Source organism: Ptiloglossa arizonensis, chromosome 8, assembly GCF_051014685.1.
Source record: "Ptiloglossa arizonensis isolate GNS036 chromosome 8, iyPtiAriz1_principal, whole genome shotgun sequence".
NCBI lineage: Eukaryota > Metazoa > Arthropoda > Insecta > Hymenoptera > Colletidae > Ptiloglossa > Ptiloglossa arizonensis.
Genome location: NC_135055.1, coordinates 6820852 through 6837664, shown reverse-complemented (window position 1 = coordinate 6837664; position 16813 = coordinate 6820852). Strand labels below are relative to the sequence as shown.

Below are 16813 nucleotides of genomic sequence, written 5' to 3'. Positions count from 1 at the left end.
TTATTAACGTGTTCCCGTAGTATTAAGCCCGAAGTATAAGAGCAACACGCGAATCAACATTCCACGGTAACAGTATTTATTCACGAGGACTCCGTAACTCCAGCGAAATTCTAGGTTAAGTTAACCGATCCAGACCCGCGTAATAAACGTACTACATAATTAACACACTGAATAATGAAGCCCTTGTACTCGTAAAGCCGCTCCTGGCGTTTCAGATTTTACATCTTTTTTAGCCGTTGAAAGACCGTTATAGGAAAAGCAAAATTTACAATAACAATTATCGTTCGAATAACATTTTGAAAAGCACGTGCGAAAAACGAATTTTCTTCCGTAGGATAATTCAGCGAATTGTTTGCCACCGTAGAGTGAACGAGGTCGCGAGAATATTTCTCCACGTGTTAACCGATTTTAATGCATAATAATTCGATTATTTGATTGATTTTTAGTAAAAGATACTTTTACGATAAATACATAATTTTATTAAATTTCACTTAAAATATCTCCCTATGCATGAAAGAATTGTATAAAAAAATAATGTCAAATAATTGAACTTTTCTCTAAAATACTTATCCGTAACTTTGTCAACAAAAAAGATAATTATTCAATTTCTTTCTAGCCACCCTGTGTAAAATCGACTTGAAATCTTTTTGCATTATTTCATCGTCGATAAATGAAATTATTATTTAAGTTCTCGAGCAGTCAGAAAGTGAATTTTATTTTAAATTCATATAAATCGAGCTTGTTCGTTGTTGAGATCTACACTACATTACACTGCGAGCTATTGCTACAGTCTTTGCGAGAGATTTTTGCCGCTCAAGATCTTCCACTATACTTATTAGCTAAAAAATGCTATAAAACTCTATATTTTCAAAATATGTACTTTTATCTATTTTCCTCCTCTACCTCCTCCCCTTGAAAGGATCAAGATGACGGTATTTTGAAAACAAACATTTCAAAAACATCTTTCCCAATTCTGACGCGTAGTTCAAGTTTGCAGACTAAAGCTCTCTTACGCCATTGTAACGGACTTGAAGTGGGGAGAGTCGACCTTGCAAAGACTCGATTTTCAAAGCCCGAATGAACCCGATGTCCTGGCCGCTAACCAACTTTTAACTTCTCTGCTTTTAACTTTTTCAGCGGTGATCGGTGGCGCAGTGGTAGGGCTGCTTTGCGCGATCCTGGTGGTGATGTTCATCGTGTACAGGATGCGCAAGAAGGACGAGGGCTCGTACGCCCTCGACGAGCCGAGAAGATCACCAGCGGCGCAGGCGTTCCCGAAACCGGGTGCGCCGCACCATAATCGAGAATTCTACGCTTGAAGCGACAAAGCCTAAACTGGCTTTGACACCGCCGAGTTTTGCCCCACGATGCCACGCCGAGAAAGACGATGTCCTTCGACCGAATTAAGCGCCGCCGCCGCCGACGACGCGACGCCAACCGGCGGAATCTCCCACGAGGTTCCAACGCGAGACTATCACCTCGTCGACCGACCACAGGGAGATTTCATTACGGGGAAACGTCCGCCATAACCTTCTTACTTGTCGTCCTTCGATCACGCGTACCTCTCCCCCTTCTTATTCTTCCTTCGACGCGTTTCCATTTTTGTCCCCCCCCCCCCCCCCCCCCACTCCTGCGCAGTACTTTTAGGACACCGCAAATCATTCATCGGTAAACTCGTACGGCAACCCGATCTTCTTCAACCGAGTCCTACCGCTTGTTTGTTTTGATAATCGATCACTCACCGTGGGTGGAGCCTCCCGCTTGAGGGTCGCACCGTTTTCCTACTTGCGACCCGCATAGTCGCGGTTAGAATTCTATGTTCAGGGTCCACCTTCGTCAGAGTCGAACCATCGATTTTTCTATACACGCTTCTTCTCGTCGGATCTCGTTTTACTCTGCGTGCAATCAGGAGAGAGAGGTCTGATCGAAGGAGAGAAAGAGCGAATGAGCGAACGAATGAGCGAACGAATGAGTAAGCGAGTGAACGAATAAGTGTGCGAGCGAATAAATGAGTGAACGAGTGAGTAAGTGAGTGAGCGAATGAGCGAGTGAGTGAGTGAGTAAAAGAGCGAGTGAGCGAATGAAGAATGAGAGAGTGGCTGAGCGAGTGAGCGAATGAGCGAGTGAATAAGAGAGTAGCTGAGCGAGTGAGTGAGAGAACGAGTGAGTGAGTAAGAGAGAGAGAGAGAATGCGATAAACAGGCTTCATCGAGTACACTTCGTCGGCAAGGGCGCGCCAATTCCAGATGCATTTACAGTGTATTCAGAGCGTATATATATTTACGCGTATGTATACGCCCCACCATACCCCCCACTTTTCCCCTGTACAAGACCGAGAGCGCGAAAATTCGTGGGCGATAAACGCTGCTGGTATATCGTTAATCATTCTACCCCTGGTGGAAGGAGGGAAGGAAGAAGGATCGTTGCGCCACTGTGATTTCTCTTCGACGCCAATCCCGTAAACCGCGACCTCATTTATCAGCGTTTTCTCGTGGTTCCTCCCCTTCCCCCTCCCGTTTCTCTCGTTTTCCTTTTGTTTTTTCGTTTCCTCCGTTTAACGATCGCACCGCTCGGCCAGCCGATTCAGGGAGGTAGATTTTTTAACACTTTGACCGGAATCCTTGACCCATCGACGTCTTTTCTCTTTGCCATTCTCAAGGCTGGGTTCTATGGAATCTGAAAATGGTTTCTCGAATTTTACGTAGCTCGTCGGTGGGGACGAGAACGGAATTTAACGAAAATACCGTTTTTAAATACTTTTTAAAAAAACTTTCTTAATTGATGAAGGATCGAACGGTATACTCGGTACTACGTTTCTTAAGGTTTCTTTTCGTTCTTTGGATAGTTTCACGGTGTATCCGCTAATCGATAAATCGTTGGAGCACAATGTGGTGGGAAAAGTAAATATAGAAGGTTTTAAAATTTCTGGGGAATAACTCAGTTGATGACTGCGTGCAAGAAACGGTGGGTAAAACTGTAACTCGAGTGATTCGTAATTCTTTTTTTTTAAAGACCACTGTTATTCCGAAAGTACGATCTAGAGTTATTGAATCGATCACAGGTTAAGTGTATCTTTCGCGATAAATGATCGTAGTGTTCGCATTTCGGTAAAAGCGAACGTGTCGATATACATACGTTTTCAGTACCGATGATTGATGAAAGTTGCGAAAAAATTGAAAGTTCGCAAAAGAGAAGTAACCAAGTCGATTAATTAATTTGAACGAATTAAATGGGCATTCAAAAATCAACGTGTTGTTCAACTTTTTGTACTTTTAAATCGCGTTAATCGTAGCGTTATTGACCGCGTTAGTTCAATTCGTTGTTGGCACAAACGTAATTGGGGTATTCCCGTCTCCTATCTTTGTAAATGATTTATTTCTAAACGTGCCAATCAGAAAAATCTTCCTCGATAATTAAGCTACGCACGTATTTCTATATTGAATTTCATGTTCTTATTGTGTTTATCGGTCGAATATGTAGATCGTCCACATTTTAAATCGTTTCATACCCTAGACAAAAGGAAAACACATTTGTTAGATGATCTTAAAAACCCTAGAATCATGTAAGATCAAACAAAGCATTTGTTTCGTCGATTAATTTTGTACGTTTTAAAGTTTAGGTATTCACACGTACCGTTATTACATTTAAAAAAGAAAAAGACGAAATGCCAACAGCATAAGGGTTAAATTGATGCCTCGAAGCGGAAGTATTATTATCGAAAACGGTTGGTATCGATTGCCATGCACTTAGTGGATAAAAACTCAGTGTGCCATTTTAAGCACAATAAGCGAAAACGTATCGCGAGATAACCGATTTTTGCTTGATCGTCCGCCCAAGGCGGAGAAAAATGGCCGTCGGTCACGATATTGAAAAAAGTCCGATTTACCAATCGATTGCGTATTTCGAGAAACGAAGCACAACGCGTCCCCGATATTGTTCCCTTCTTCCCCCTCCTGTAAAAAGAAAAAAAGAAAAAAAAAACTAAGAACATCTTGTATCTCAAAGAAAAAGAAAGGCTTCTTCTGCTGGTAGACAGAGATTCTATTTGCCATAGAAACGAAAGGTGTTTAAATTTTCCGCATATACGCAGAACCGTTTCTCGTTCCAATCCCCGGAAGGAACACGTGCGTACGCTCACTTATGTACGTACACACGGTTCTTCGCTCTGACAACACGCGTATGCCATATTGAAATGAAAGGCGAGACAAAGAAACGAAGAGGTACGAAAGGATTTAAACAAGTAACAACAAAAAGAACACACACACACGTGTATATCTATTTGTTTCAAGATTTTCGTCCGCGATATTTATCCCACGATTGATCAGTATCGCGAAGTACATTGTAATAATTTATTGACTTTTTCACGTAAGACCAAGCAATTCCCCATTTTTCTCCCGTCCCTCTTTCCTGGATCTTTTTTTTTTCTTTTTTGCTTTGCCCTCCGTTATTCTTCTGGCGATTCAAAGAATCGTTACCGTGACAGTAATCGATTTTTCAAGATTTTTACAGCGTCTCGGTCACCTCTTCCCAGGTAGAACGCGATCTTAAATATTCGTAAAACTTTTATAGGGAAACTTCTCATGCACGAAGATACCCTCGATGGTGTCGCCGATTGAAAGATGGGAATTGTTTTTTAAAACTACATTGCGAAATTAGTCGTTAATCTAATATTATCGTTACTTAGAATGTAATATACACGTAGATTCGATTATTAGTAGGGCCATCTACAAAACATTGTTCCGTCGCATTTCTCCACTTTCAAACAATGAGAACTCGTAGGATTTAACACTGTCTTTTAATACTCCTTAGATTGCGATATCAAATTGACTTTAACTTTCGACGTTTACCTGACGAGTGAATTGTAAGACATTGAAAGATTTCCAAACGTCGTAAATTGTGTGTGTGTGTGTGTGTGTGTGTGCGCGCGCGCGTGTGTGTATCTGTGTGCGTGTGTGTACGTATGTATGATGGATGGATGCATATATATATATAAGATATTATGCAGCTATAATGTCTTATATATAACGTTATGTCATTATGTCCTGTGCAGTAATAATATGAATTTTATGTACACGGATCGTCGCATTTATTATCACATGAATTGACCACTGAAATAAAGGAAGGATTAAAAACAACGTCGAAACATTCGATTTCAAATAATTTCTTCGTTTGATAATTCTTCGTTAAAGTTTAACCGATGATAAATTTCTATTTTCTATAAAATCTTTAAAATAATGAACGATAGAAACAATCATGAAACATATTATGATACAAATAAGTCATGTTATTTAGCCTTAAATTTGAATGACCCAATCATTTCTTTTTTTTAAAGTAAAATATACATCACAATTGTAATGCGTTGACGATATGGTTAAAGAGAATGATTCTACCTGGGACATGGGAACACGAGCGCTAATTCAACAGAATCCGATGTGTCGGAGTAAATTAAAATATATCATTCCGATACTGCCATATACTACATAAGAAATACCGATTTCGTACGAAAACCGTCGCAATCCCACTTTATTAGTCTTCATTCGAAACACTAACGCGTTTTTTTTTACGTTTTTTTTCCGCAATATTCCATACAATCTACTTCACGTAGTGGAACTTCGAAACGATCGTTGGATGTTACGGACAAAGCGTTTAAATTTGATCGTCGTGTTAAAACCAACGTCCTACGAGGCCCGTTATTTTTTTTGCAAAGAGTGACGACGATTCGTGTGCTGGTTGTAAAACGATGCATCAAGAATCGCCTCGTGCGACGCCGGTCTATATTTTCAAGTATGAAACTTCATCCATCGGCGCGTTTTCGTGACATTTCTCACTGCTTCTAAATCGATCTTATCGATTTGTAAAATAGCTCGATGCTATTTTATAAGCTTATTTATAATGCGTCTAGACGTCTCGAGGATATTGTAACAATATGCATAGTAATAAAAGTATAATTAAGTGTATTGATAGGGTCGACTTGGAAGGAGAACTATTTAAACAGCTATTCAATGTACAGGTTATGTTGGAAGATAAGTTTGCGAGTAAATATTGATACCTAAATGAATGATCGAAGCGAGTTGAAGGGTAAGGTACGATATCAAGAGTACCTAAAAATATTGTGTTTAGGGTAAATCAATTACAATAAATGGAATCCAAATTAATTTCTTCTTCTGTTTTACCCGAAAATTAGTGAAATGTTACGCAGTACCTAAAACCAGTCACGTAGAATATATAGAAATTTTATGCTTTGCCTTTAACCCGAAAATCGTTTACCCTCTCATAATTACTTTAGATATCGTAATTCCACTATTAATATTTACTAAAAATAATTAAATATTTATGTCAAGATATTGTATTCTTTGCATAAATACTCCATATACCTTCCTCTATTGACCTTCGTTTTTCATTTTCCCGAAGTAACAGATTTTTATTCTTTCGTATTTTTATTTCTTATTTACCGGTTCCCTCTCCTTACAAAGCGCCTCCCTCCCGTGCGTTAATAAAAGCAAAAAAGGAACCTAGAGATCGAATCATAATCCTTATTGTAATAATAATCGTACACAACATAAACGAAAATTATTTGTTAGATAGTAATTAATTTTCCGCATGGCGATGTGGAGAAACGCGAGGATTTTGTTTTTACGGTAAAATTTAGGTAAAATTAGGTGGAAGCCACTGAAAAATTTCCTCTTTTCACGAACCAATAATCCAAATCAAAGTTTTTCCAGAGAATAACGCTCTTTCCTTTGATACATGAATCTGTCTGTCATGAAAAGTTTCGAACATTCTAATCGCTTTAACAACACACTGAGCTGAAATACCGAAAGTAAAAAAAATATTTATAAAAATGAAAGCGGCGTTCATGAAACGCGAAGATGTTTCACATACAGACTCCTGTCTGGATTATAAAGTAATATATGATACGAAAATATCAGGCAAAGAAAGAAAAAGTAAGCAATGTATACGCTGCATCTCCACGTGGCTCATTTAATACTCGAGAGGCGCTGTCTACGTTCTATGCGACAAGAAACAAACATTAATTGTAATAAAATCATATTTTATAACAGGATGTATTCCGTATGAACGCTATAGCAATGAGAAATCTATCTAAGGCTAGACGAGAACCCATAGGCCAGGTGGACGAATGAATAATAATTTTAAAAATGAATACAATTAATATTTAATGATACCTATAATTAACAATATTATTTTTTAAGTGTAAGTATTGTCTATCCCATCCTCCCTGAGTCGTCCTAAGCCCCATGAAGTATATTACGTATGCGTGTATATATCGCGCTTTGCACACAGTACACATACATATATACACGTATATGTGTTTATATGAAGTTATACAATCGCCCGCCCTGGAGCATTAAATCATGATCTTCGGTTCTTCGAGGTCTTCTTTTAATTTTTTCTCTATTTACAGGAATAACTAATGAACAACCGATCAATGCTAGAAGTTCCTAGGATCTATACGAATCGATTGAAATTCCCTAATCGTTGTTTCCATCCGATTCGGAGGTCTGGAAATCCCAATTTCAAATCTGTATTATACTTTTCGAGCCTGAACGATCGAACGAACCATGTTTCTCCGTTGCGGGCGCTTACGTTAACGACACATTATTATTAACAGAAATTAATACTAATTGCACTATGTTAGTATGGTAATGAACAATACTGTATGTCGTCGCTCCTATTCTGTAAATAAACATTACATATAAGGAAAACCTGACCTGCGGATGTAATTTTCTCTAAAACGCGTTACAAGTTTGAGGGCACAAATAATGATAGAAATTTTGCGAGCTTCCTGCAATACTTTATTCATTGCAAAATACATAGAAAATATCTTTTCTTTATCAAATATTTAACATATTTTTCTAGTGGAATGGTCGAACATTCCTAAAATAATTTCTCTTAATAATAAAAATCACTTTCAGAAATCCTTCGCAACAATAATAATATTCCGATTTCTTAAATATTTACAATAATACTCATTTAACGTTGTAGAAAAATATATATTCGTAAACTCTCTTCTAGGCGATTGTAAATATTATTACATTATAATTGCTATATCTCGTAGAAGTCGTAGATCTTACGATGCTTAAATTTCATTTTGTTCCAATAAAGGCAAAATCTTACATTTAATCATAACAAATGAAGAAACCTTTACCTTACCAATTCGGTATGAATTTACATCTACTTAAAAAGTGTACTATATAAAAATAATTGCCTGGAAGAACTGTTGGAGTTATAATCAAAAAGTACAGTTACCGAAGGGTCATCGAGAATAAAATAGCGAATTTGTTCAGGTAGAATTGATCTTTCAAGATCAATATTAACAGTGAAATTCAGTTGCGAACTGTTTGACAGAAAGTTTGAACAAGATATATTAAGAATATGCGTAACAGCGAGCACGGCTCGTATTAAATGTACTAACACTGGTACAAACTATTTTTCATATTTCTCACTATATCTTCATGAACGAACGTACTATCAATGGATTGAAGACTGTTCTCTTAATAAAAATGAGCCCGCAGAGTGTAAAGAATTCGGGGAAATGATTCGATATGTTTTACAGGGATTACTGTGTATTAAACAGTTAGCAAAATTCAACCAGGTGCCTATATTACGTTGAAACCTTCACGAGTATATAGAGTGAAATGTAAATTCAGAAGGAGATCCGTAAAGGTAAATTGCACTACAAATTGCTCTTAAGAAACGGTTTCAGATATTTCTCGAAAGACTCGTTTACGCTCTGTTGATTCAGTGGACTCTTCATAGCCTCTGCGAACAGTCGTTCATAGACATTGCCGTCGTAAGCTCCCAATGCCGAGCCAAGGATCTCGTCACGAATGTCGAAACCATCAACAATGCCTACGGCATTTGGACGGATTGCCGCCAGTAATTCTTCAAGGCGCGTCTGAAGTACTGGAACGTCTTCATTACCCAAGGAAGAAAACTGCGAAAAAATGGATTGTATCGTTAAAAATACCCTGATATTTAAACTTTTCACTGTTAATATTGAGAACTACTTCTTCAAAATACTCACTGTGTGCAAAATGACACGAATTACGCACAATGAAAGTTGAAAGAAATAAAAATATATGTGATAAGAACGAAAAATTCTTAATTAATCGTTTATATCCGGTACTCACTTGAAGAAAATCACCAAGTCGCTGCAATACCCAGTATACAGCGTATAACTCACAGAGATGTTGTAAAACTTCGCGCAACTCTTTGGATACTGAGACAGCGTTTTTAACGGATTCAGCGAACCTCATCACTATGAACGTTCGACAATGAGCCTCCGCGCAGCGAGCTAATTCTATACTAGTCTGGTTCCAAGCATCTTCTGCGGAAATTCCATTGTGTATTCTACGATCCATGTTTTCCGTCGCTAAACGAATCTTTCTGCCAATTGACAAAATCACAATTGAACGCGCAACTCCATTAAAGATATCGATAATATAATCATTAATGGGCAGTTGAAAAAATTTACCCCGCAGCTACCGCCTGATGAGCCTTGATAATGCAATTCAAACTATTCTTCCAATGGCGTTTTTTAGTTCCTTTAGAAAGAACGGTGAGATACTGTATAGTCCCTGGTAGTGGTTGACCCCTAACAGCTTGTTTCCAGGCTTTTACTAAATACCTGGCTGTTTGTAACAATAAAACAGTATTCTCTCCTTCGTAGGTGCAGACAGCAGTAACTAAACCATAAGTCGCTGGAAGATTGCTAGCATCCATGTATCCGTGTCCACCGCAGGCTAATCGTAATTGTTCTACTCCGGTAGCTGCATCCGCAGATGCAACCGCTTTGAGGCAACATGACACAGCATGCAACTGTAATGACATATTAGAATCGTTAAAAAATGAACATTGATAGGCAATAATTGCAGTATAATTCAGCACCTCCGGCAAACTGTCTAATTCACCCTGATCCAACTCGGCAGTGACGTTATTGTACATATTCCAGATCCAATCCGCGGCCAGTCGAAACGCTAAGCATGCAGAGAGATTTGGAAAGATTTTGTATTGTTGCGTTACGTAATTAATAATTTGTGCTTCGGGCTCACTGAAAAAAAAATAGTCTAAGTATACAAATTTGATATTTAATATATCTGTCAATTCAAATATTAAGTGAATAATTTTAAATAAAGGCTGTTTAAAATGTTAATAATCGTGGTTTTATTGAACAGAACCAACCAGGTTTCACAAAACCAACAGAAGATATTGTTTTATCGAATGTACCATTCACGTTAAACTGACGACATTTATTTATTCAGGAGCGTTATATAATAAGTTTACTCAATGAATATTTTCTAACGTAAGAAGATGACTTGAAAATTCAAAGTGTTATTTTTCATTTACTTACTCCAAATTAATTTGACTCTGACGTCTCACTGCGCTATATCTAGTTGTAATCGTCACTGCTTTCGATAGGTAGCTTGCAATGTCGTGAACCAATACTACTCTGACGAACATCATCGTACCGTAAGTTAGTTTATCGTTTAACGCTCTTACATATGTTCCATCTTCTAATATCTATAATACAAAAAAATGTATGTAGCGCAAACATAGTTGTTAACATGTGAATTGATATGCCATGTGAATATTTACAAAATTTTCATTATCTTCAGATGCAAATGTCTGAATTTTATACAATGGCAACGGTATGGCTAATAAGATCATTAAATTTGTTTTTTTAGGCTCTATAGAAATGTCAAAAAATAAATATAAGGTTTCATTTAAAAATACAGAAAACTTTGAAATTTCGTTAAAAAAGAGACCTTGAGAAAATATTCATTTCATTGTTACATATATTCCTTAAAGTAGTGTGACTTCATTCTGAAAAGTTTTTTTATACAGCAATAAATAAGTCACATATTTAAGAAATACTATTTAACTGTTCAATAAAAATAAACAACCTGTATAATGCATAATAGTAGAGAAATGTCTGTTTAACAGAAGAGTAATAGATCTGCTTTTCTTCTTACAAGAATTTCGTGAAAGTGGTTGTACTTTCTCTTTTACCTTAGAGTTTTTCATGAGCATATTTTCACGAGGTATTCTGACACTCTCGAATCCAAGAAAGCCGTTGTTAGTTGCGTTCATTCCCAATTTCGTACCAATTTCTCCAATTTTAATGCCTAAAAAATAAATAAGGAATGATGTAAATTTTTCTGCCTATAATTAATACAAGCAGCTTGAGTTTCATTTAGATTTCAATAGAAAAATTCTATACCTACCCGGTAACGGTTTGTGTGTATTTTCATCTCTTAATTGCACAATAAAAGGATGAATTCCTTTACATTCACCTTTTGTGTATAATTGTGCAACGACTACTGCATAATTTGCAGTGTGACCAACTGAAAATTAAAATGAAAGGAAGTGATAGTATTACAAGTGCAATAATTTGTACAAAGAATAATCAATTATAATGGACTATAATAATTTACATTCAGTACTTATTGCATCTATACTTACGGCCACCTGGCCACCATTTATAGGATGTTAAAGTAGGACTATTCAATACAAATTCTTTCGTTTTGGGATCATAAGTTGCTGTTGTTTCTAAACCTCTGATAAACGTCCCATGACCAAGTTCAGTCTACAGTAAAGAACATACCAATGTTAAATTTATTTATACTATTTAACTATTTACAAATATTATTATTGTTTCACCTGAGCATACGTTCCAACAATATTACCAGCCCAAGATCTGGTTATCCAATATTCTTGTTGTTCTGTGGTGCCTTGTCCCATAATAGCTGGCACAAACATTGCATAGTGAACCACAATTGGGTTTCCATCTTTCAATATTGCAGATCCAAACATTCCTCCTAAAACATGTCTAAAAATAATGTTTAATGAGGACAGCACTTCTTATTTTGGTTGCAAATGCTTAATAATATCAAAGAACTTACGTAAAAAGATCCATTCCACCTTCTCCTGCCTCTTGTAACTCTCGCACCTTTTGTAATACTCTACAAGCCTTTCGAACTGCATCTTCATAAACCTCTTTGTGGCTCTTGTACTTCACTGGTATTTTATCCTGTAGCTCTGGATCGCTCAAAAAGAATTGTTCTGAAATACAATGGTTAATAACAACATTAATAAAATACTAAATGTACTAGAATTTTATAATCGGATAGTTCGTTAAATAAATTTTTCTAATTTTTATTCTTTTTATTTTATTTAAATTACGCATACATTCTTGATTGTGTCATTTAATAAGTTTGACGCGGAGTTAATTTTGCTATATTTTTCTGTTCGGACAGCGAAGAACACTCAATGGGTGCTTGGACATACTAAGTATAAACAAAAGATATCATTTTAAGACTTTTGTTTTACTTTCCGCTTAAGAGATTCAAACCAGATCACAAATATACAAAATATTGTATAAACAGAAGATAACGAGATAAATAACGATAAAAAAATGACTGTCAACAAGAGACGGTTAGCCTAAAACCACGAAACGGTAAAGACAACATTTGAAAAGAAAGAATTTTAGTTTGTTCCCTCGGAATATACAAAGTTGTATAATTTATTGATTATTTTTAAAATTAGTTTTTTCATTCTTGGTTATTGATATCATCTAAACAGAAAGTTCAATGTCGATCCTCAGAAGCCATGTTAAATTTCTACGTTTCTACTATTTCTAAAAATTACTGGTAAATAATTTAAAACGTGAAGAATTAGCATAGAATGTGTACATTGTAAAGTTCAAGTTTAACAGGTCGAGTCATCTCATATATATCTTGTAATTGCCTTTCGTGAAAAAATAAGGTCTGCAACTATTTTTTAAGCACTTATGAATATTCATCAAAATGAAATGCAATACTTTACAATATTAATTAAAAATGTAAATTTCATTAGATTAGATTATCAAAAAAAAGTACATACAAAATCGAATAATATTTTAAAACCAAAGTAACAAGTGCAATAATATTAATACTTAATGTCCTTTATAGAAAAAAATTATTTTAACATTTAAAGACATTTAAAAATTATATCACAATACGCTTTTACTAAAACGATTATTTGTTAGTAAAGCAAAAGGGTAAAAACAATTAAATTGTGGCATGGTAAAGTAAAAATCCACGGCTAATTCTGTATTTATATCCTTCCAACGCACCATTTCTGCTAATATTATCTACATACATTCATGGCATGGTCAACTACTTTACCGCAGGTATGAAGTACAGTTCAAATTAAACGATATGTCTAAGACTACGTTCTAACTGAATGTTATATACCGTCAAATCCGACCAACCGATAAAAAAAGATATCGAATTCGATATTCAGTAATGACGCAGTCTAACTCAAACATTTGCCTTCAATCCGATTTATCATGTGAAAGGATCATTTAACATGGTACAATTAAGACAGTTTATCGTTGAAATTAGCATTGATTAAATACGATATAATTAAGATAATTTATCATTAAAATTTGCATTAAATAGGGTATTATTGCTAAAATTTATTATTAAAATTTTAAATATGCATATTTTTCCACATACTACATTTATTATAACATATACTTTTTCTGATCGAAGAAATCGAAAAAATACATATAACTCATGTAAAATATGAATAACCCGTCAAATCTTGATTTGAATTTAATTTATTTGTGTTTATCTATTTTTTAGTATGTCTCATTAAAATATTTTCAATTTTTAAAGAATTATTAAAACTTATTTCGATTTTCCCCGAGCAACACATTTACTCCCTCTTGCTCTTAAACTTAATCTAGAGTTTACAGCAGAATCGATGACGTTTGTAAAGAAACACCTTTATCTTATACCTAATCGTTACTCGTAATAACAATCTTACCAAAAGATTGTATCAAATTCTATTTCAACGTCCGATATTTATTTGAATTATTGAAATAAGTACTATTTTATTTCTTGTTATTTAAAAACGACAATCATATTGCGTTTAACAAATTGATCCATAATTTAACTACGATCGCAAAGTGATAAAATATAGCTTTGAATCAGACGTGTGTCTAATTGTAAGAGATTTCATCTGATCTGTTTATAGAAACAGCACATTTAAAATACAGACATAACTTCAGGTGTTTATAAGTGCTGTTGTCAATCGGTAGAGTATGTACGAGAAACGCTTAAAGCCGTGTTAAAAAATGTGATTAAAAAACATAATTATGGAATTTCCGTACACTATGTTAAAGATCTCTTGTTAAAGATTTAAACCTTAATATTGATAATATTAATTCTCATTTCTAAGTAACTTTCTAACGAAGGTATACAAATGTTATACAAGAAATGCAATTTCATAATGTAACTTCCATTTCTAGCACTAAATTCTTTAAATGGTGTGTTGTGTGCGCACGTACTTTGACGCTTAAATTCTTAGAAGAGAAACTGCTATGTTATCGATACTGTTTCTACATCTACAATTTCTTTACTGATTTATTCTATACATATACATAGATCGATTCTTTAACCTTTAACCTTTAAGTTTGCACACAATAGATGAATTTAAACACCTCGTAAAAAAAAATAACACACATCATTCTTATTAAATAAGTAAAAAATGAAGAACTTGATTTGCGGTTCCTAACAACCTTTGTTCAAGAACAATTGCAATTAATCTATGACTTCAGATTTCATTATATATGATAAGATACAGATTTTTACATAAAAGCTTCTATAAATACTTACATAGACATACATATGTATTTTTAATCATTTACGAGAAATTATAATTTATAATATACATAAAATAATTTCTTTAAAAACTTATTCGAAAATGTAGCTCTAGGTTTGTTCATAGGTCGATTCTAATTTTTGAAATGTAATTGCAAATCGATCGGAACATGGCCCATTGGATACCACAGCATCATTTTGATGAATACTACTAGTTTTCACGGATACCTCTACACTATTATGATCTTTCTATCGAATACGTCGATTACAATTTTATCATGGTAGGCAGAATAAAGTAACATTATTTCTTGCATGACGGTGCGCAATTAAACCATTTTAAATTGCGCATATTTACTTGAATCCACTTGCGGCGACAATAAAAATAATACGCTGCAGTTTGTTTGTTTTATTCGAATTTCTTTAATTAAAAGTAATTCGAGAAAATTAGATAAAAATAACTCAGACTTTAATTTTCATATCAGTGCAATTCTTACAACACTTCATACATGCGATATAATAAATTCAAAATAAATTTCAATATTTATTCGTATAAAATATTTTACAGTATTTTTACAATTAAATGTATCGTAATTTTATTTAAAAATATAACAAAAATATAACGCGTGACGCATTTTATATACGGTTATCGTCTAAAAGATATTCCTCCTATTGCAATAGGAGGTTTAAACTTGCATAATAAATTGTATATAAATCGAATTATAAAAAATGTTCTATCGTATATCATTACTCGTTAAAAGAATTTATTTCCGTCATACAGATTAGTTCACACGTCTCTCAGATTGTGCAAATATAAGTATTTATGCAAATATAAATCATATACAATGATTTTCAAAGTGACATGAACTTATTTTCTTTATGCGCTACTTTATATATCATATACACTTCTTACCTTTTGAAAATATATTTTAATTGTTTAAATAAAGAAAATCAATTACTTAATATTCATAATCATGAATCTCGTTAAAATAAATTAATCAAATTAACGCACAACAACTTTGAATAGAACTATTGCTTTGAACGAATGACTGTTGAGTGATGTAGAACTCGCTTCCGCATTTATGAATATTTATACGAATTAGCGTATAATTTGTATTGTGATTCATACATTTGTTTAACTAGATGCATAATACTTCGTTATAAAATATTAAATATTATTCATCAATCGACAGAGAAAACTAAATGGAATGTTATTTTTTACTTGGTTGTAATTAGGCAACATCCGCCAGCTATATTATATTCAGGGAATTTATAATTATTAATAATTTACATATCCATTATACCCTATGTACATACCCACATTTTTAAATAACATATTCTTATTTCATAATGGGTGTTTATTCATGAATCGAATGTAATATTTCATTCCTTCGAAAGTTTCTTGGGCGTACAATGATTGAAATTTTTCAAATAAAAATCAATTTAATCCTATGAGTTTATAGAAAATCTTTTTCGCTGCTCAAAATCTCTGAATCGATATTTTAAACGAGCAATCGTCGCACAATACTATCCACCGCAGTTTACAAAAAGTAAATTTTTATTAGAACAGAATTGATAAGTTTAAAATAATCGTTGAAGTACCTCGTTTGCGACGTTGTTGTGTCTTCTCTGGACTGCCGTCCAGTAAATGAGTTAATTCTATAGGATTGAACGTACATCTCTCCCGTTCATGCTGTAGGTCTTTGTTTACGGTAATTTTTTCTTGTTGCATTGTCGATGAGCTGTTATATACTGTTCACATAGAAAAGTGTCACACTGAGCTGCACATCTGCCACACTAGCCACTAGTTCGAGTATAAGTGTTTATAATACCGTACGACGTCCTTCTTTGTAATCAATACTACGTTATCAGCACAGATGGAGCGTACAGATAGACCTATGAGCAATGGAAACCTTTGCCCAGGTTTCAAGCCTATAAAATCTATTCACCATTTACTCCTGTCACTCCCAACGTTACCGATGCGATAGCGACACGTTGTTCACGGAAAACGTAAACGGAGTATATAATATTCTACATCTTATTTTTACTAATTACATTCGTTTTTTGGCGCGAAATTACAATTTAAAATATGACTTTGAAACTAATACTGTAAACTGGAAATGAATAAAATATGTCATATTATATAC

The 16813-nt window shown here is 34.5% G+C and overlaps 2 protein-coding genes across 2 annotated transcripts in view; one reads left to right on the top strand and one right to left on the bottom strand.

Annotated features, from left to right (window-relative positions):
* The window catches only part of Sdc (Syndecan), a 222029-nt gene extending 214300 nt beyond the window's left edge, over positions 1 to 7729 (top strand). Inside the window, exon 5 of the mRNA XM_076319356.1 lies at positions 1138 to 7729. Coding sequence (XP_076175471.1) covers positions 1138 to 1319 — 182 coding nt within the window. The 3' untranslated portion in view covers positions 1320 to 7729. The remainder of the gene's footprint in view (positions 1 to 1137) is intronic.
* A 62-nt stretch (positions 7730 to 7791) lies between these two features.
* Positions 7792 to 16645, bottom strand: LOC143150802 (acyl-coenzyme A oxidase 1). The gene is made up of 11 exons (XM_076319355.1): positions 16269 to 16645; positions 11925 to 12084; positions 11683 to 11851; positions 11485 to 11608; positions 11247 to 11366; positions 11032 to 11147; positions 10373 to 10542; positions 9910 to 10072; positions 9497 to 9840; positions 9153 to 9408; positions 7792 to 8956 (listed from the first exon to the last, which is right to left on the bottom strand). Exons 1-11 carry the CDS (start codon positions 16396 to 16398, stop codon positions 8696 to 8698), a joined length of 2013 nt encoding a protein of 670 aa, XP_076175470.1. The 5' UTR covers positions 16399 to 16645; the 3' UTR covers positions 7792 to 8695.
* Positions 16646 to 16813: the final 168 nt, after the last annotated feature.

Bases quoted from the DNA above. Each gene is read 5' to 3' on its own strand.
- LOC143150802 (XM_076319355.1), bottom strand. From the start codon at position 16,398: ATGCAACAAGAAAAAATTACCGTAAACAAAGACCTACAGCATGAACGG. The intron at 10,073-10,372 runs GTAAGTAAATGA...TTTTTTTTTCAG, and splicing joins CAGAGTCAAATTAATTTGGA to TGAGCCCGAAGCACAAATTA. The intron at 9,841-9,909 runs GTGCTGAATTAT...ATGTCATTACAG, and splicing joins AATTAGACAGTTTGCCGGAG to TTGCATGCTGTGTCATGTTG.